Here is a 20,251-nt window from a genome sequence, read left to right on the forward strand (position 1 = left end):
AAAGCGATCGAGCGATAAAAGCGCGTTGCTTAATCAGTACACACCAGCTAGTTATACGAATGAGGGTCGCTGCGTTTGGTGTGTTGTGGGAGTGCGGAGTAATCGGCAACTGCCAAATGTGGCTGACGGTACCTGCCGAATGGAACGCGATCCACGCGCTAGAGATGAACGCTCTTCCCAGCCTCGCTCTCACTTCCTAGCATGTACCTCTCACGACCTCCTACGTGAACATACACGAGACACGAATAGTCACCTCTTCACCGGAATGCGTTCAATTGATCTGACTGCCGATTTCCGTCTTCGCCACCGCTGTAATCGCCTCCCTGGTCCGGTCGTACCAGCAAGACTGCGGACTGACCGCCAGGAGTAATCTTCGCCTCCAACTGAACGAGCTCGTTCCAATGGCACGACACGATACAGCAACACACTCTCCGTCTGAGATCTTAGCGGATCTTCGAGCGCATGGCGCAGACTATCACTAGAACATTGCGGTATTAACTCCCTCTTCGCTTGATAGTAGTGGCGGGATGTCAGCAGCAGAGACAGCTATCACGCATATCGCAACCTTCTCTTCGCCGATTATATGCGGCTATCAGATGGCTTAGACTGTTCCAGAGATCTGTTCGGCTGCTTTTCCGAGATGATCAGCGTTGGCCCATATTGGACTAGAGCACAGCCACCTAGTCACGTTTTTGAAACCACCTCGAAATTATCGATGGATGGACTTCATCTTTCGGCGTCTGAGATACTAACGTTTCGCAAGGCATTCACCGTATGATAGATCTCCGAATTCTTGTGTCGACGCGAGTTCAGCGAACTTCCCACCATTGAGCAGAACAGGCCCACAAAGGGTCAAAGCAGGCCTTTGAGCAACGAGTGGCTGTTACACCAGGCACGCTATGCAATTTGCTGTTCCTAGCGACTACATGGCATATCTTGTGGAGCAATAAGCTTATTCAAACCGGCTGCTAAGTTCTGAAGTTCCTTGAGGTTAGCGGTGTATGGTCCATGCAGCCTTACCTACAGGGACCTAGCCAGTGCGGGAATCCTTTGGGGGCTGTACACACCACCTGGTCAACGGCCCGTCAGACGATGCACTAACCATACACGCACGCGTCATGGCCTGCAAAGCCTCGTCCAGCTGCATGGAACATGTTCGTTACTGGGCTGTTTCGAAAACGCTGTAGGTTGCGCCGTCCACTAGCCGAACCGAGAACCACCGTCGAACATTACAGCTTGGCATACAGCTTGTTTGCCGTCTCTCCCTCCGGAAAATCCAAGGACCTGGTTTGCCAAGGCGCTGAAACACTATTATGCTAGCTTTCCGCTCGAGGTCGTCTCTTCACGATGTCTACATTGCTGATAGTCTTGCACTCTTTACTTGTACTAAGTCCTTGGGTCACTGCTACTTGGTTGACATAACTCAAGCTTATTGCAGCATCTTCAGACAACTCTTGTCATCTCTTTTGACCATATTATCCTATCTGCCGTCCATTGCAAGAGATCTCTGATTATATTCGGATATCCTAGAGTACATCATCGTCATCTGTTCCCAATCACTATGGACAATTCCATTCGCCAGCCTCGAAAGTGGTCTTTGGCGGAAGATCAGAAACTCCGCGAAGAAGTGGAGGCCCAACGTAAGTTACACAGTTGCATGAGACACAGTCCATGTGGTATTCTATGCTCCGCAGCTATGCAACAGTCTCTGCATATCAGTTTTCTCCAAGCAAGCTAACCAAGCATCATTAGTCGTGGAAGGAGAAGTCAAGGATTGGTATGTTGCTTTTGCCCCACTCAAGCCCACAACTAACAGTGCCCGTAGGTGCAGAATCGCCGATAGCCTCCCTGGTCGAACGAACAAAGATTGTCGAAAACGGTGGCACAACTCAGTAGCAGGAGGTCTCAAGAAGGGGCAGTGGTCAAAGAGTGAAGATCAGTTGCTCTCAAGAGGGGTACAACAATACGGCCAAAAGTATGGCTCATCAATCGGAAGCACATACTCGTACTGACTCCACTATCAACAGATGGACAGTGGTCGCAAGCTGTGTCGGAAGTCGTAGCGCAGACCGTAAGTACTACGATGTATTACTACTTCGTTGCTGACCATCCCTTAGAATGCGCGAAGCGGTGGCAGCAGTCACTTGATCCGGATCTTGATCGAAGCGAATGGCGCGACTTGGACGTCAGTGACAGCAATCTCACGGACAGAAACCGCCTTCGGCTTGCTGACAGGTGCTGCGTAGGACACAACACTCATTGACGCAGTCCAGCGACTCGGACGACACTGGAAAGACATCCAACGTGAACATTTTCCAGGAAGATCAAAGAACGATATCAAGAATAGGTACGTTGTTCACTACTGCTTGTCCCACCCTCTCCTAATATTGTCAAGATATACGGTCCTCGTGCGAAGATACCAGAACCAGGGCATCACCCTTCCCAATGCCCCAAGTTCTCCATCCGACTCTGGTACACCGGCCCTGTCGAACTATGCCGAGGACGATGACTATCTCTCCCCCAATTCCCACATGTACGATACGTTCCTGTCCACACCATCACACGGATCAAGTCGCCATTCCTGGTCAAGCTTCGACAACGACGCATACTCAACATGGTCATCTCCACAAACATACGCCATGCCTACCGCTACAGCCGACCGGATTTCACATCATTCATCGGTCACTCCGTCTCAGTATCTATACACTCAGCCACCACTGGGCTCCAACATGCCTGCCACATGGGATCAAACGTCGCCCTACGCACATCACCCCTCACCATCACTGCACACCGGTGCACCCACGAGCCCATCAGTGTATGGCTACAGCCCATATCCGGTCGCCCAGCAACCAATAACGCCCCACAACATTGCTTACACAGCCTCCACGGAGCGAGCAGCATATGCCACGATGCCGAATTACTCGCCACCTACTGCATCAGGTCAGCGGGTTTACGACCAAAGCGCATCGGCAATGTACCGTGACCCCAGACATTCACAACATCCTTACTATCAGTCGTGAGGCTGTGCAACATGTATGTTAAAGTGTATAGCTTGGCAGTTACTTAATGGTCAGATCTGGCAAGTATTTGATAGGTCGAGTTCTGAGTCTCGTCACACATATGCAATGAAGATAATTTTCCGCCCACAAAGCCTCGACCAATCTTTCGTTTCACCGAGTGTCAACTGCGTTTCAAACACCACCTTGCGAACCTTGATGCCAACTACTGCAGGTTCTTTAGACGCGAACGGGCCTAACCACGTGACAAACCCGGGAGTGAGGACCCCTGATTGGCCGCCTAAACCCAGCACAGCCTCAACCCCGAGTACAAGTCGGACGCCCCATCGCGTTAAGGTTACCCAACCAAGTAAAGTGCGCATCTACGGAAGAAAAAGAAGAACGAAAAGACAGGATCGGTTACCCAGTCGAGTCAAAATAGTACCGTCCCCACTATCACGAATCAGGGTTGTTGCGCGGTGGGCCACGCCCGGGCTGTTTCTTTTTCTCTGCCTTGAAGACAGCCTGAGCCGTTGCAGGCCAGCACGCGCATCAATACACCAGTGATCACATACATGCTAGCTAGTGTCAGCTAATGTAGAGTGTCCTGATCCGCGTCCATGTCCGCTGCACGATGCACGATCTCGTCGCCTGGACCGCTGTTTTACCTGCCTCATCCGTTGCGCGACGCGTGTGACTTTCTCTCGTTTACACACGCGAGTCCCTGCAGCATTTGGCGCTTGTAGATGGTATCATGCCATTCTGCTTCGCTTGGGCGTTGTTGGTGTTGAATGGCTTTGTCACGATACACCGTGCGCCTGATGATGGCTTGCCGCACAGCGGTAGGTACCGTTAGCATGGAACCTTGAAGTTAACCACCTCCGTGGAACGGCGTCCCGTTCCTGTCGATCTGTGCCTTCGATGCACGCCCTACATTCTTCTTCACATTGTCGGACCGGACTTTGGGTCTGGTTTCGGTTGGTATGTTCCTGCATTGCTGCCTGGAGTAGGCCTCGTCACCGCCGTATACTTGCGTCTGGTATCGTGGGAAGGGGTACGCGTTCCTGCATGGAAAGAGTGTATATTTGGGCACATGAACACTCTAGAAGGATGATATGATGTCAAACGTATGATGTCAAGTACCCGCTGGCGTGGTAGACTTGCATTCGGTGTCGCCCGTCGAAGTGTTCGGCGATGCTTGAATAAGAACTACGTGTTGGCGTGGGTGATGGCACCTGGCTAGTATGCATGATGAGGTCGAAGTGGGTGTATTGAAGCTACGGGACGCAAGGAGACTAGACCCTGCACGAAGAAAAGGCGTCTACCTCCGTCACTTGTCAAGGGCGATACCCGCGTTAGGCGAGTGTAGTTTCTACAGGTGGTCACTTGATACTGCGAGACTAATGCTCGCTACTGTGACTGTCTCTCTCTTGGCTCCTTGAAGAAGAGCATCGGACAGTGTTGTCAATCCGATTCTGACAGTAAAATCGGACCTACATTCACGTACCCGGTGTCAAGACCAGATGTGAAAAGTCTCCACATTCCGTCACTTCTCCAAGCAGTGTATCAGAAACTCCATACCCCACACCCCACATGTCCTGGAGAAAATTCAGGCAGCTACATTACTATGAATAGACAGACTACGCGGCACGTTCCCCTAGATGCCCAAAACCCACGTACCGAGAGCTACATCCCACTGTTACATTACATTACAATACGTGAAACTATACAGCGGGACCCAGGTGACCACACTTCGGGAACTCCGCCTCGCTGTTTGCCTTACCAAGAGCCAGCGGGATCGTGAGACGCGTGGCATCTGTAGGTTAAGCTTTTCGCTTAGCCGTGAGACGGTCCGCTTTGGACGGCCTGATGTGTTCTTCGGAGGGCCTAATGTATGGACGTCTTCCGGCGGCAGAATGGGACGTGTTGAGATTAGCTTGGGTCATATGGGCGGAGGAAAGACTAGCGTGTTGTCAAAGTGATGATTCCTTGGAACATCCTCAGATATGGTTGTGTAATTACAAGTTCTTTCTCAAACTAGCTCCTGACATCATGTTCATCATTCTCTTCGTCTCCTCTTCGTTGGGCTCTTTCCACCAGTCGTAGAAGTTGACAGGCTCGAAGCCTCTATCACGCCATTGCTGCACCTGCTCCGGACCGACTTGGTGCCACGGCACGCCGATATCCTTTGACACCTGGTCTTTGACATAGTTCTCCACGGTGTGACCGATACCTCTGTCATCGTTCCACTTAGCCAAAAAGAACAAGTCGAACATTTTCTGCTGCTCAGTCGTTCGTCGTTCGACTGCTTTCTCCATGCCACGCACCATCTTTTTCTTGTTGTAGGCTTGTGGTTTCATCCAATCATTCACCTTCTCGTAGTCAAGCTCGAAGCCGCCTTGATCGAATGTGGGTGAGCCCTCGCGTCCCTTGTCATGGCATGCATACAGTTTGTGAAAATTTCCGAAGGGGTCCATCCGACATTCATCTCTGAACATCGGATTCTTAAGGGCGGCGTTCAAACGTCCAGGAGGCTTCGTGGGCTTGGGTATGTAGAAGCTTTCGCTGACCCAATCTTTGATCTCTTGGGGCGCACTGATGTCATCCCAGCGCGGGCGTGCCCTGCGGCCCGGAGTTGGTCTCGGGTCACGTAGCTTGGAACGATCGTAATCATATTCCAGATCTGGTGTCGTGAGTCGTGGTTTCCGCTGTTCCAGATCTTCTTCATTCGGTTGCTCTTCCTTCTTTTCGGCCCGTACCGATGTAGCTGCTCCCTGTCTTTCGCTCGTTCGGCGTTGCTTTGCAGATGCTTCATTTTCGGATGTCACTTTCCTCTTCTGGCCGGCAGATTGTGTCGGGGACTCCGGATTTTGCCCTCCAGACGCAGTGTCTCGCGGCTGTTTCTCCTGATCTTGACTGCAGGTGGCATCGCGTTCCGCATCAGCGCCACTGCTTGCGTCGCCTCGCGTCCGTGGCATGGTCGAGCATCGAATTATCAAGGATATGACTGACAAGTAGCGAACTCAACGATAAGACTTTGGGCACGGAGTTGTTCGAGTGTTTGGGTTCGACTTGACGCGTTGCGCGGCACAGCTTGATGTTAGGATGACGTCACGTGTTTACCGTCGCGCGCACCGTAGGGGGGTTGATAGGGCTGTAATAGGGTGATGAAATCCGATATTTTTGACATAGATTTCGCCCCTGATAGCTCCCTAATGTCGTAACGTAGGTGAAAGCTGTCAGGGGGTGATTGATGTCAAATTTCGAGCCTGTCAAAGCAGGTGGTGCCTTCCATCCCAACGTAGGAAGGCAGCAACCCACCACAACAGCAGGACGTCAACACCGACGACGACGACAGCAACAAGAGAGACGTCAGGAGTGGCCGCATCTAAGTATATTGCTGCCGCGCTGCACCTCCTGAGTGTACTTGCAGTCGAAAAGGTGGAACATTCACTCCTCTAACATCGCCCGCACGGGCAATCCTTGGCATGCCTCATTAGAAACGAGGCAAAAGCACTTAGGAGTGACCCCTTTTAGTCTCAAAAGGCGGCTACAAGCCTATTCTCTATGATATATAAGCTGGGTGAAGCCTTTCGTCTCATGTCACGATGCCGCCCACGATAGGAGCTTGTCAGCCAAACTTCAGATGATAGGCCCCTGACAGCACATCCCAGAAAGATAGCCTGTTATAGCCCTATCGACCCCCCGGTGTTGCGCGCTACGGTACCCCTTGCACGCGAGCGATCGGCGCAATCGCAACTACATCGGAACGAATCCTCGGTCGACCCGAGAATACTGACCGTCTCTCGGCCAAAGCGCACCATCTACTTGTATCATCCTCGATCCAGGCGATGCAGGTCCAGAAAGCCTCCAATTCTGCCTCGTATCCAGACCACTAAGCGGCACGTTATCGACGTTTCAAATATTACCCGTCGGATCGGACCCCTGTGTACACCACAACGCACTGAGCACCGAACGTGTGTGCATCACAAACTTACATGCATCGAGGATGATACTCAACCGAGGGAGGCTGGTCCAACCTCCGTTAGTAAGCTCGTATACATCCCTCAAGCTCATGCACAATGAGCTTATATGCGCCTCTATGAGACCGTCTTCGTGCTTCGCCACCGTTGGCACGCGTCTCTTGTCGCAATACAGTAATGCGGGAGGCATACCTCGTCTCTTTCTAGAATCTGTGCCGTACGAGATTGACAAGGGTGTTCGATGGAGCGGTGTCGTGCATATTACTTGCATGTTTTGACTAGGCAGCAAAAACATGCCTTACAAGGCAGAACAGTGATGCGCAAACGACTTGTAAGGTTTTGGAGCCATATTTATTGTTTCTGACCATTGCAGTAGTCCTGTTGCTAATTTCAGCAGCGATGCATACACTGCGATAGCGCACCCGAACTGTAGCGTGAGCAAGTAAAGAGCTTGTCTTTTCCGTGTACCGGATGGATGGGTGGCTGGTTGGCAAAGGCGGGGTTTTTCGGATATTGGCAAGATCTGATAAGTCCCGACCCGCATACCCAACAAAATTTTCCATCTCGATCCAAACTTCACATCCCAGGACTCTATACGACTGTGAGGGAGCTCAGAAGTTTTTATTGTAATAATCTAAACGTTGTATTTGGTCAAACTTCCATCGAAAGCGACATCAGCCCGGCTAGCTCAATCGGTAGAGCGTGAGACTCTTAGTTATCACGTCCTAACAGACACGATTGTATCAAATCTCAAGGTTGTGGGTTCGACCCCCACGTCGGGCTTTCTTTTTGCTATGTCGTTGTCCATCGTCATCCTGAATAGGAGGTGTTAGAGGTGTGGCCGTGAAGGACATTTTTTGAACTTCTGCACTAGCCGACCCACAACGACTACAAATCGCAATGACAGTGATTAGACAGCATCTAGAGCTGTTCCTCCACTCGAGCTTTCGTTTCGAAAGGTTTTGTCCAACACAAGATCAAAAAAGGAGGGTTAAAGTGATGGCGGTGGTGAAGGACTTTTTTTGACCAGACACGCTAAATCATCCACCCCGACTAGACCCCAAGATCACGAACTATCTAACGAAGCCCTCTCTTGTTTGTAACACCCAATAAACAACTCTTGATTATATAGGACATGGACGTTATAATCCCTGGACTCGTTTGGCAGTTGCTTGATTTCATCCTTACCTAGGTACCCAAGTACACAACGTCCGATCAGTCATGCGAACCATAAGCCCGCTCAATCTGACGGGCTTTTGCATAGGTCTTAACGCGACAATGTAGTAGTCTTTAGTGAAAAGTCTTGTCAATTTGACTTGGGAAATGACATCGTGATATGGCCCAGGTTCCCCAGCACGCGGGCGTATGTGTCTATGTGATCGGTAAACCTCTTTATTCGCTCATGCACCCGACCCTCCACAAATGCGTGTACTGTAGACTGGAGCGATTCCAAAGTTGCGCATCATGCCCAGGTGCGCTAGCCGGCTTAGGAATGGAGGCGGACCAGGCCCTGCCACCTGGAAAGCCGGCACGAAGAGGGAGGCCTCGCACTGCCCCATGGAAACGTCGCTGGCATTGGCAATATGTCGCGCAAATTGTTCCTTTTGGCTTTCATACCGCTAACATTCATTCACCACGTCGACGACTGATCACCAGGCCCCATAGCCCCCCTGCCACCTTACCCGATCGCTGTTTTTCGCACCTCCTGTCGGAGGTTACGTCGATTATAGTCGCAGCCTGATAACACTTGAGATGCCTGTCGCGCAAAGACTCCAACATCTGACCAGGTGAGTATTGGATTTGCTATGACGACACGACGAATTACTGTTCACTAACGCCGAAGTCGATAGCTATGGGCGCGATGCACTGACTGATTTAATCGATGCACCAAGGAGGCTGACGACCAAGCGGAAAGGGGACGACTCTCCCACTTCGAACTCCCACGAATCTCAAGAAGCAACCCATGCACCCACGCAAATGTACCGGTACCGAGAACTCAGAGCAGCGCATTCAATCAGACTACTTCGTTTTCTGCGTGACTCCGGTGACGAAGACATTCGCTGTACGATCAAGGAATACGACGTTGTTTCAGATAGTATCCCTTACATAGCGCTCTCTTACGTCTGGGGAGATGCTACGATCCGGCATCCTATTTTCCTGGACGGCAAAATTGCACATGTCACGTCAAATCTCAGAGAAGCCCTGGCACATTTAGGGAATGCGTTCCCGCATTCCAGCTTCTGGATCGATGCGATCTGCATCGATCAACAAAATCCTCAGGAGAGGATGCATCAAGTGGGGCAGATGAGAATTATCTATAGCAATGCAACCGAGGTAGTAATGTGGCTGGGTCCAGGACACGAAGACATCGAGAGATTGAACTCGATGATAGAGTCACATCACGATCAATGTAGATTTCTGAATGATCCAGTCGAAGGCTGTGGAATCGTAATAGACCAAGGCATCGTCGCCGCGATGCAGTACCTCATGCAACATCCATACTGGTCTCGAGTGTGGATCATCCAGGAAGTTGTTGCTGCCAAGAACATCAGAATCATGTGCGGCACTACATTTCTGCATTGGAGTCATCTTACAAAATTCCTTCTACTCATCTCCTACAGACACTTCCGATTTCCATACGGGGTAGTGTTCGATCAGATCCAACATCACGCTCACTCGTTTCCCATGCTTCGTTTACGCAACTGGTCTCAGACTTCCACAGACCTGGCACAAGCCTTGGACTGGTCTGCATCAAGTCTTGCGACCGACAGCCGCGATAAAGTTTACGCACTTCTTGGTCTAGTAAACAAAGGAGCTGGTCAACTTGTTTCGGCTGACTACACATGCTCATCCTGTAACGTATATTGTTTCGCAATTCGGGCCATGGCGATCGATTGCGATTTCGAACAGCGCGGGTTCGACTTCCGCTCGGAGGTTCAACACGTAGAACGGGGCTGCTTAGACAAAGCTCTTCAGCACGAGCAGGCGTCGGCAGTGAGAAGAGTACGCAGCATTTGGTGGCAATCGAAGAAGTACCTATCTACTTTACTCAAACATCCATACAAGAATACAAATGTTCTTGATACAAGATGCGATGGGACAAAATGTGGGAGCAAGGCCTTAATGCAGAGAATTTCAAGGTGGCACAGTTGGCCAGAGTTGAGATCTCGACGGCCAGGATCGATGTTGAGCTCGGCAGAAACTTTGGTCGGAGACGCATCCGACGCAGGCTTGCACGAATTCTTCAGAAGGAACAGCACGAAATGGTTATATGAAGAACGCAGTCATACCACATTGAAGGGACTGATGATTGCGAGATGCATGGTCCTTGCTGGACTATCCTTGAGCCTTCATCCAATTCCAGCTAATCCAACTAAGTTTTTGTCCAGTAGGCGTCCTGCTAGTATTCCCTACACACACTACTTAGAAGACCTCGCCCAACAACAACTATCACACGATAGGAGATTATAGATACCCTTTCCAACCCACCGACTCAACACCCTTCTTCAACACCACCCCAACAACCCACGACTCAACCACACTCAAAGCCCCCACCACAACCGCCGATGCCACCGCACCGATACTCTCCCACCCCTTCTTCCCAAACCAGCACTGCAAATCGAGAACCACAGGCGCATGGACCAAGAAAGCCGCATAACTATACTTCGCCACTTCCACACTACCAACCGTCCAGCGCTTGCTCAGAAACGCCAAACGCGGATTGTAGAAAGCCTCCAGAAGAAGCGAAGCGAGGGTCAAGCCAGCGAATTCGTTGAAGAAAGCGTAGAGGAGCGCGAGTTGGTTTGGGCCGCCGAAGATGAGGGGGACGATCTCGGGGAAAGACATGCCGGTGTCGAGTAGCGATTTGATGTGGAAGAGACTGAGAGAGGCGATGGTGGCGGTGATGGTGCCGACGATGCGTAAGGTTGATGAAGAGATGGCGTTTTGAAGTGAGCGGCCGGAGCGGTGTATGTATATGCCAGCGGTGTAGTACGTAACGTATTGGGATACATACGCCAGCTGGAGGAACAAGGGCCAGAAGGCTCGGCCTACGGGGTAGTAGAGTCGGATCAAGAAGGATGATGTCGATATCAGGCCTAGTGTAGCCAGCACGTGAGTCGTCCGGAAGGGCTTCGGGTCCCCTGGGGCGTTGACAATATCCACTTGGGATGGAGTCTTCGTCGAAGGTGCGCTGGTCTCGACATCGCTAGAGACGGTACCAGAGATCTTTCTCTCGATCTCTGGCACCGGCTCCTTACGCGCGAAATACCCTGGCAACGCCCCAGCAAACACCACATCAAAAACCAAAAGCGTAGCACAATACCAAACCGGCCCCCCAACCCCCCTCACACTCTTCACCCCTTCCCAGACCTCCCTCCCCACCACGCCCCATCCTTCCCCCCTCAGCCTCCCCGCCAAAATACCCCTTACAAGCCCCCCTTTCACTAAACAAAACAGCACCGTCGGCACACCCAACCTCCTCCACTTCTCGCGCAGAAACTGCGTTCTAGTTTTCTTCTTCGCGGCGATGGAGGAAAAGTACGCGGAGACGAGGAAGAAGGAGCCCATGAAAAAGGTTTGATTGGTGACGTTGAAGAGGACAAGAGCGGGGGAGCTGCTGGGGTAGTAGCGGGGGGAAGTGTAGGGCCAGGGGCCTGCACCACCGTAGGGGGTAGAGGCGTGATGCAGGATTACGAGGGCTGTTAGGCTCGTGCGGAAGTTGTCTAGGGCGTGGGTGCGTAGGTTGGCCATTCTGCTTTATTGTGTTTTGAGAGGTGATGGAATGTCAAAGTCGAACACTTTTGAAGGCGATTGCTGTCTCTTTTATCTTGATCCATTACGCGTATGTGGTCATCGTTTTGGGGATGATTGTAAGCAGCGGAGTATACACGCGTGAAGAAAAGTGGGGCTGGTGCCTTGTCGTGTAAGACGGAATAAACGAGACGGAATGACCATGGCACGGAGTGATGATAGGCCACAGCCCAAACGCTATCTTGCCTTTTAGTATCTTCCTATCATCAAGCGAAGTAGCTGTTCATCTCCATTGCGACTACCAGCCGTTCCATCTGATTCTCTTCTGCAGTGCCTCTTCCTTTGCCGTAGCCCTGTTTGCCTGTCAGGCCTCGGCACACACTCAAGAACACCCGTATCTTTCCTCTGAGCTTCGCGTAAAGACCCTTCACGCTTTCTTCACTCTGTTGCGTGTTCGCGTTCTGCATCTTGGCGAAGAGAAGGATATGGTCGAAGATCTCTTCCACAAGCGCCATAATCTTGCGCTGTCGCTTCCGGAGTAAGAGCGCAAACAAGATACTGTCCAGGCATCTTTCGTGTGAATCGCGCAGAGATGCAACACCTTCCGTGACACGCACTCCGAGCTCGCCGGCTGCATCTTCCTCATTCAACCTGGTCTCGACCGTCCGAACCAAGGTGTCAAAGTCGTCCCACGGCTCTGCAATGCCAGTCTGAAAGACGTAGTTGGTGAGCGTTATCACGAAGTGGTATGCCTCGGTCCTGAAGTAACGAGCGTTGCTATCTGCATACTCGCGTGGTAGATGCGAGACGACGAACAGCATGCGCAGAAGCCGCAACAGGAATTTGAAGATGTAGTCGTACTTGTCCAGAGAGGCACTGGTGATGACTAGATTTAGCGGGGCAGGTGCGACGTATTGTAACCGCAGGAAGTCGAGAGCATGTAACGCATCAGGGTCCATGACCTTCTCCTGTTCCGCCTCGGTGAGGTTGCGAATAGCGAAGTTGAGCTGTCCGGGGAGCTCATCGTTATCTCTGTTGTTGAGAAGCGCGGTAGGTGCAGCTACGACCTCATCGCCCTGTGTTGACTGGTAGAGCGTCGAGGAATAGTAGCTCTCGCTGAGAACGCCTCGCAATGCCAATCGAAGCTCCGAACTCGCTGGTGGCCATGACGTTCGGGACCCTAGTTGCAACCCCATATGTACTCCACTGCGCATCTTTCCTTTGTGACGCTCGGCACTCTCGCGGTCAGGGTCAAATAGGGCGGTTGCTAGTAGGGATGAGAAGACACCATCACCTAGAAGGTGGTACTGCCGCTGCAGAGACAGGTGAAGTCGCAGCTGATGTGACCGAAAGAACAAGCGGATCGTGGCTGCGTTGACTAGTTTCGCTTGTGCGGTAATGAGTGGGCGGAACGACAGAGTAGATGCTAAAGACATGGGTGGCGAGAAGGTATTGGATACAGCCTCGCCATCTTCACTTGTTCTCTCTAGTGCCCTCTCTATGAGAAGCTGCAGCTCGTCTGGCAGTGCTTGACACGACCATTTCGGTGTGTCATCCATGCGCCGGATAGAGTCTTCAAAGTAACGATCGAGATCTTGAGAGTTCGTCGGGACCTCAGTCGCAAACTCTAATGCTGATTGAGTAGAGAGAACGGTTGTCTCGTCATGTGATCCTGTGCTGAAAGCGAGCAATGCTTGTCGGAGCCTCTCTTCGTACGCTTTTGCCTTTGACGCTAGTATCTCGATATCTTGCCATTGAAAGCCCCAATCCATGTCCGGAGGCTGAACTGCTAACCCATCAAGGCGAGCCAGGGGATGATAGGGATGCTGTAACTTCAAGAAGCGAAGACTGTGACCTGTCTCGAATACCGTGTTGCCGTCTTCTGGGGAAATGAACCTTGGCATCATTTCGGACCTGTACGTGTAGTCCAATGTAAGAGTATCGCCAGTGGGGTCTTCCACAGTTACGAAGCTATTGCGTTGCCAAATGGGCACAGAGACTTGTTCTTTCCTTATGCCCATCCATTCACCGAGGAGCTCCAAGCTTGGTCTGGACACCTGACTGAGCACCTGGCATGATAGCTGTCGAAGCTGTTCATCCCCCTCTTCCAGTTCAAGTAGGCGGTGGTGTAATATGGACGACAGTTGCTCATTGGTTTTGGCGTGTTTGACGGCATCTGCCATACGAGCAACGTGGACAAGGATATTGCGAGGCTTGGCAAACTGGTGCTGAAGCTGAATGAGCGAGCGGATCTTGGTAGATTGCTTTCCCAGGGTGTCTTCCAGGCTTGAAAGAACGCTCGATATTGACGTGGCCAGAGCGACTCTTGCTGGGATCGACGCTGCCGAGGCAAAGGTGCGCTCTGCAAAAGAGCGTAGATAGAGGAATGTGTTGCCGATGAACGTAAAGTATAAGATCAAGCTCTGCGCTGCTTGTAGGCTCAGTCCCGAAGCCCGTCCATCCGATATGGCGGGCTGGAACGTCTTCAGCTTTGGGTTGAACTGGAAGAGTATAGAGGACCGGCCTAGACCAAGGTTCCAGAGCGATTGTAAGAGCACATCTCCTTTCAGTACCCGACCAGCATTCTTGCCCTCGTCTCGTACCAGCGTCGCATCGAAGGTCTCGGGACCATGCTCGGTTATATATGGCGTTTGGCTTTCGACGTGCCTTCTCTTTTCGAACGATTCCCAGGTGTAGAACAGGACATCCTTATTCGCAGGTCCCAGGTCAAGGGCTACCTTCCAGACGTCTTCTTCAGGCTCTAAGGGCGGTGTTTCGATGGGAATGCTATCGTCGTCGAAACTGTCGAGCTCGGGTAGCGGTCCGAATTCGAACGTGTCCAGATCAGGCAGTCGCAATTCGCGTTCGAGGTCATGTTTGGGCGCGTAAGGATGGTCGAATCTGATTGAAGAGACTGTGGCTGGTCAGCAACGCGTTCACATGCTCGGATGGAAAGACGCGACGACCCACTGTCTAGCTCGAGGGGAGCGAAGAGCGACGACTCTTGAGAGTCATCGTCAAAAAAAGAAGGCTGCCTCCACAGGTGCTCGGTACTGAAGACGTCGTGAATCGAATCACGCGCATCCATGGCGGCGGATGTGGAGTAGTCGAGGGTGAGGGAGGGGTATGACGCGCCGTGGTTTTGGCGACTCAGCCCTGCGCGGACCCTTGCGCCTTCCGTCACTGTACCTGCAGCTCGCGACTTCGCGTTTCCTTCACTCACTTCCCTTCACTCCCACCACCAAACATCCCCACCATGCCGCCCCGAAAGAAGGCAAAGGCCAGTGCAGCTTCCACGCCCCTGCGCGACACTCAGCCACAAACACCGCAAGATTCTGGCGTCGTGCAGTCGCAAGATGAGCTGCTCAGCGATCCGTGGGCCGACGAGCAGGAGACACAGCTATTGAAAAGCATGATGAAGTGGAAGCCGACAGGTACAACATAGTACACTCTATCTTCAGACACATCATTGACATTGCCAGGCATGCACAAGCACTTTCGCATGATTTCTATCCATACCGACATGCGCTCGCATGGCTTCGCGAGTGACGACGCTCCTCACACGCGCATTCCCGGTGTCTGGAAGAAGCTGTCGCAGCTATACGACCTGGACGCTCTCGATACGCGCGAGAACGAGTTCGCTTTTTCCGAAAACCCCGACCCGCTAGACCCCGACGACGCCAACAGCATGCCCGAGTTCGAGCTGCCAGAAGACGAGTATGGCAAGCTTATGTGGCATCAGCGCTTCCATCGTGAATCTTCTGCCGCCGGCTCGTCACCACCCATGACGCCCATCCAAAAATACAAAGACCTCTACGCGCCAGGCATCGGCCTACTGAAAGACCTCCCCGATGGCGTGCACTCACAAAAAGCTGAAAGTGTAACCGAAGCCACGCCCGTACCCAAGAACGCAAAGAACACAAGAACAGGCAAGGCTGCAAAGAGCGGCAAGGGTACCAAGGCTGGAGCCAATGCTGCAAAGAACAGTAAGGCCCAGAGCACCGTATCTGAATCCGCAGAAGAAGAGGACGAAGATGATGACGATGAAGAATCTAGTGCCGAGTCTGAAGAAGACAGTGCGCCAACTACTCGCCGAACGAATCGCGCGAAACCAAAGCCAGCGCCGAAGAGAACGAGAAAAAGGTAGATGGCCAGAGTTCCGGCTTGGGCAAGGCGTTTGGTTTTATTGATACCCGGGTTCCATGTGTTCTGTCGCAACAACGCTTGAGTATGTGGAGCGGGAGCGTTTGATCGTTCTCGAATACACATGTCATTCGTGTCGCCTCAGGTGATTGATCGATCAGATCTGACAGCATTGGGCGTTTGCATGATCTCGTCGATACCTTGTCCGCAGACGTGATGCTTTTCTGTGATATTTGCACTGTTTGCATGTCACGGGCGACAATTGACGAACGCGCAAGGCTTACTATAAGATCCTTCGCTCTTCCTCTTCCCCTCTCCACAATTGACAGAACAGGATTCGATTGCGACCGATCATGGAGAAACTACCACAGGAAATTCTCGACCATGTTTTTACATATCTCTGGGATCCACAACGACCTATTACCGAGCGATTCGACAGAGTTTCTAAGAAATGTATTCGCACAATACAAAGTTGCCGGCTCGTCGCACACCGTTGGTTCGATTCGGAGACTTTAATTCGCGTCTTTGTGAATGTGCTTTCCCGAACACCGTTCGTGTGGTACAACCATCGACTCCCAACACTCGAGGCAATGAGTGAGATCCCAAAGTACACTCGTTGGTTCGATCACACAATCACGATCTGTGGTATGGACCTGGGCCTGGTCACTCTCGGAGCATACGACCGCTGGGGCCCTGGACGCGAAGAACTTGACAAGGAGAGCCCAGTGACGCAATACCTCGTACACCTGTTGCGCAGAGTGAGCTGCGTAGTGCACTTCCGGTTTTACCCTATTCATCCAAACTGCCTCGATGGAACCTGGCCCAACTGGGATGTATCGATTTTGGATCGCGTTTCATTCGAAACTTGCTTTCGGGGCGAATATGGGCGGACCGAGTATGGATACCCGGCGCTTCAAGACGGCGAATGCTCTTGGTGGGGCGTTCAGCTGGAAAGTGGATGGATCTTTCCCAAGATCATGGAGGCATTTCACGAGGCCGGAATCTACTTGGACAGTGTCGACAGTTCATTGCTCGGCAACAGGGCGTCGTATTGTGCAATCTCAGGAGGAGGTGATCCCGCTCACGATGACTCTGTTGTGGAGCCCGATCTATTCAAGTGGTTCCCAAAGAACTTGAAGCGCATCGCTATCACCATCACCCGCCCCCCACGCGGGCCATTGTTGAACTCCAGTTGCCTAGAAAAGCTGACAAATCTTCAACACCTAGAGATCACGCTCTCCAAAAGTCCAGAGCAAGCGATAGACAGCGACGGCCCATTTGCTGGATCTTTCTTCGGAATAGGTGGATGGTTCTCAGAAGTGTGGTTTCGACTTGAAAACTTGAAAAAGTTCCGGTTCATGGCAGACTATCAGTTCTCGTTCAGGGAGTCCGACATTTTGAACGCCCTGGACTTCTTTCCGAATCTGGAACACCTTGCATTGGGACACATTCTTCTCCATCCAAACGCAGGGAATTGGAGTAGTCTGCTACAGAAACTAGCGGCCTTCAATCTGAAAGAGCTATGGTTGCTAGATCCTCGAGATCTCCATCATCACCGCCATTATCTTCTTCACCACCACCATCCTCACGTAAATCATCAGCCTGGACACATAATCGAAGGAACACACAACACAGACTATCACATGGCAAAGTACGTGGAAGACGATCACTTGTCTGCCGCAGCAGATCATGTCGATATGATCGAGACTGAAACAATGTGGACCGATGAGGGCTATGCCTATCCCCCGCTGAGACGAGACGTTGAGTACCCCGGCTTTGTCCTCTTCGAAGAAATGGAACATAATCATTGATCTGAGAACACGATCTGCCGAACGAACGAAGAAGCTCATTTTTGGCAAGTCGAATTCCTGGTGGGTAAGAGGTTGCTCCTTCGAATGCACGCCCAACATCGAGGCATGTTCTGAAGGGTTTCGACATGTCTTCGACGGTCCATGCTGTACAGGACTTCGACAGCGAATTGTTAGCACTGACACCACAAGAACTGTGTAGCGAGTAGATACGTTTCATTTGTCGTTCAGTACCTGATAATATCAATAACATTCCTATTCATTCATGAATCTTATAAAAGTGATAGAATCGCCGGCCGCTTTGAAGACATCGCAGTATCCCCGATAGCAGCTAATCTCGCCGCTGCCGTCCCAGCTCTCCTCCCAAAGACCGCCCCAGAAGTCAAGCCACTACCCCCGGGATAATTGCTATAGAACAAACCACCCAGCATCTCGCCAACACAAAACAGCCCCGTAACCTCTCTTCCAGAGTTTGACATAACAGCCGTAGTTTCCGGATTGACAGCCAAACCTCCGAACGTGAAGGTGACGCCGCAGCATACCTTGACAGCCATGAACGGGCCCTTATCAAGCGGCAGCGCCCAATTCGACTTCGCCAGTTCCAGCTTCTTCTTCGATGACTGCGTAGTAAGCCCATCTTTAACAGCAGGATCCCACTTCCTCTTCGGATTCTCAGCCATCGCCGCATAAACCGCCTCATTATACTGCTTGACAGTCTCCACAAACCTCTCCGGTTCATTCAACCCCCCCTCCCCCGCCAACTTCCCCGCCAACTCCTCAACCGTCTTCCCCCAAACCTTCTCCACCCTCTCATCCCTATACTCCTCCTCCCTCAACCACCCCAAAACTCTCTGATCCCAAACCTGCCACGCCACCCCATCAGGCTGCCCATGTATCGCACGCCCAAACTTCGCGTACGTGTAATTCCGCATGTCGATGCCTTCATCTACAAACCTTTTTCCCTCTGTGTTAATCATCAAGCCGAGTGGATACCCTGACTTGGTAAACTCGTTCGAGATAAGCCGGTCGCCGCTGTTAGCGGGCGCGTTGGCATCCCAGCACGTAGAATGACACCCAGACCAGTTCCCCGCTTGCTTCGCATCCACGTCGCGGATGGCGTACTCGAGCACTTCGCCGGTGTTGAAGGGCGTGCCGCGGACGCGCGCAAGATCCCAGGACGGACCGAGATATTGGGCGCGCATGCGTGGGTTTGCTTCGAAGCCTCCCGCGGCAAGAACCACGGTTTTGGTGGATATGTGCGTGGACATACCCTTGTAGTCTACGACAACGCCTGTGATGGCGCCGGAGGGAGAGGTTACGATGCGTTTGGCAGGCGTGGAGTAGTATACTTCGATTCCGTGTCTGCGGGCGCAGGCCTGATGGTCTAGCATGAGGCCTTTTCCGCCATCCTGCGTCTTGAGGGCCATGCCACCCCAGAACTTGTAGCGGCCGTTTACTTTGTAGGCTTGGCGGTTGAAGGAGAGTTGGTATCGGATACCTTTGCTTGCAAGCCATTTTACGGCTTCGTTGGATTCTGAGATGAGCGCTTTGCTTAGGGCTGGATCTGAACGGCCTAGGCATACTCGATCCATATCTTTCTGGAAATCGTCTTGGGTGTATGGTTCCATGTCTATGAGTTTTGCTGTTTCGGTATCGACGTTGTTGACGATGGGTAGGAGGTCGCTGGTACCGCTGTGCACGGTGCGGAAGGCGCCTGCTGTGAAGTAGCTGTTACCTCCGGCCCAATCTTCTGGTGCTTTTTCGATGAGGACAACGCGGCGTGCTCCTGCTTCTGCGGCCGCTGTTGCGGCGGAGAAGCCCGCATTTCCTCCGCCTATTACTAGGACGTCGATGGTTGGGAATGATGTCAGTTGCCTCATAATCGCGGACTTTGGTAAATATTGATTGTCTGATTAGCATTGAACGTCTTAATAAGGCCTGGTACTTGGGACATGAGGAATCCATAAATGTTGCCTCGGGATATCTAGGTGGCGCGGGATAGCTGCGCAGCCAACGAGCGCGGCCCGCGTGTTGAGTCGTCGCGAGCGGTCATAGGACGGAAATATGGCCGAACAGCAGCGCTCTTTCTCCGAAGAGGTTACTTGCACGCATGTATATTGTACCTTGGAGTGTAGGCTGCGCATCACGCCGCATGCTAATGCTGCCTTTCGAACATCAGGTGTCGTGGCACGGAGCTGTTCGCCCTTGGCCCTGGTAGTGTGACTCGCGGCAAGCTATCCAATTTCCTCCCCAAGTTCCGGCTGATCTGACGGAGATACTTATCGTTGCAGCCGCTGTTGGCGAGAGTTATGCAGAGGACGCGACCTGCACAGAACTCAACAGTCATGATGTTCTTGTCCGTATCTTTGGCAGCGAACGCCCCACATCCCCGCCGCTTCTATCCGCTAGCGACCCTGATTGGTCAATGGCTCCCCGCTGACGCTTTGTTACATGCGCCCTGCGGTCCCAGATTCATTCGCCAAGCGATATCAGGGAAACAGTCACAACAACATTGAGTCACATATTATATGTCTATATAACTAGAGGTATCTCGTTGGAATTTTGATGA

The 20,251-nt window shown here is 52.0% G+C and overlaps 3 protein-coding genes and 1 non-coding gene across 4 annotated transcripts; 2 read left to right on the forward strand and 2 right to left on the reverse strand.

Annotated features, from left to right (window-relative positions):
- Positions 1–5,014: 5,014 nt before the first annotated feature.
- On the reverse strand, positions 5,015–5,974 carry J4E83_002569 (uncharacterized protein; the record flags this gene model as incomplete). The annotated part of the gene is made up of 1 exon (XM_049329514.1): positions 5,015–5,974. One exon carries the CDS (start codon positions 5,972–5,974, stop codon positions 5,015–5,017), a length of 960 nt encoding a protein of 319 aa, XP_049191193.1.
- A 1,682-nt stretch (positions 5,975–7,656) lies between these two features.
- J4E83_002570 lies at positions 7,657–7,762 on the forward strand. Its single transcript has one exon. It is a non-coding gene; the product is annotated as a tRNA-Lys (tRNA).
- Positions 7,763–14,987: 7,225 nt separating this feature from the next.
- On the forward strand, positions 14,988–15,878 carry J4E83_002571 (uncharacterized protein; the record flags this gene model as incomplete). Its single annotated transcript, XM_049329515.1, has 2 exons — positions 14,988–15,165; positions 15,214–15,878. 2 exons carry the CDS (start codon positions 14,988–14,990, stop codon positions 15,876–15,878), a joined length of 843 nt encoding a protein of 280 aa, XP_049191194.1.
- Positions 15,879–17,954: 2,076 nt separating this feature from the next.
- J4E83_002572 (uncharacterized protein) lies at positions 17,955–19,636 on the reverse strand (the record flags this gene model as incomplete). Its single annotated transcript, XM_049329516.1, has 2 exons — positions 17,955–19,571; positions 19,628–19,636. 2 exons carry the CDS (start codon positions 19,634–19,636, stop codon positions 17,955–17,957), a joined length of 1,626 nt encoding a protein of 541 aa, XP_049191195.1.
- Between the last annotated feature and the right edge of the window lie 615 nt (positions 19,637–20,251).

Source organism: Alternaria metachromatica (genome assembly GCF_023757995.1).
Source record: "Alternaria metachromatica strain BMP 0045 chromosome Unknown scaffold_4, whole genome shotgun sequence".
Classification (NCBI taxonomy): Eukaryota; Fungi; Ascomycota; class Dothideomycetes; order Pleosporales; family Pleosporaceae; genus Alternaria; species Alternaria metachromatica.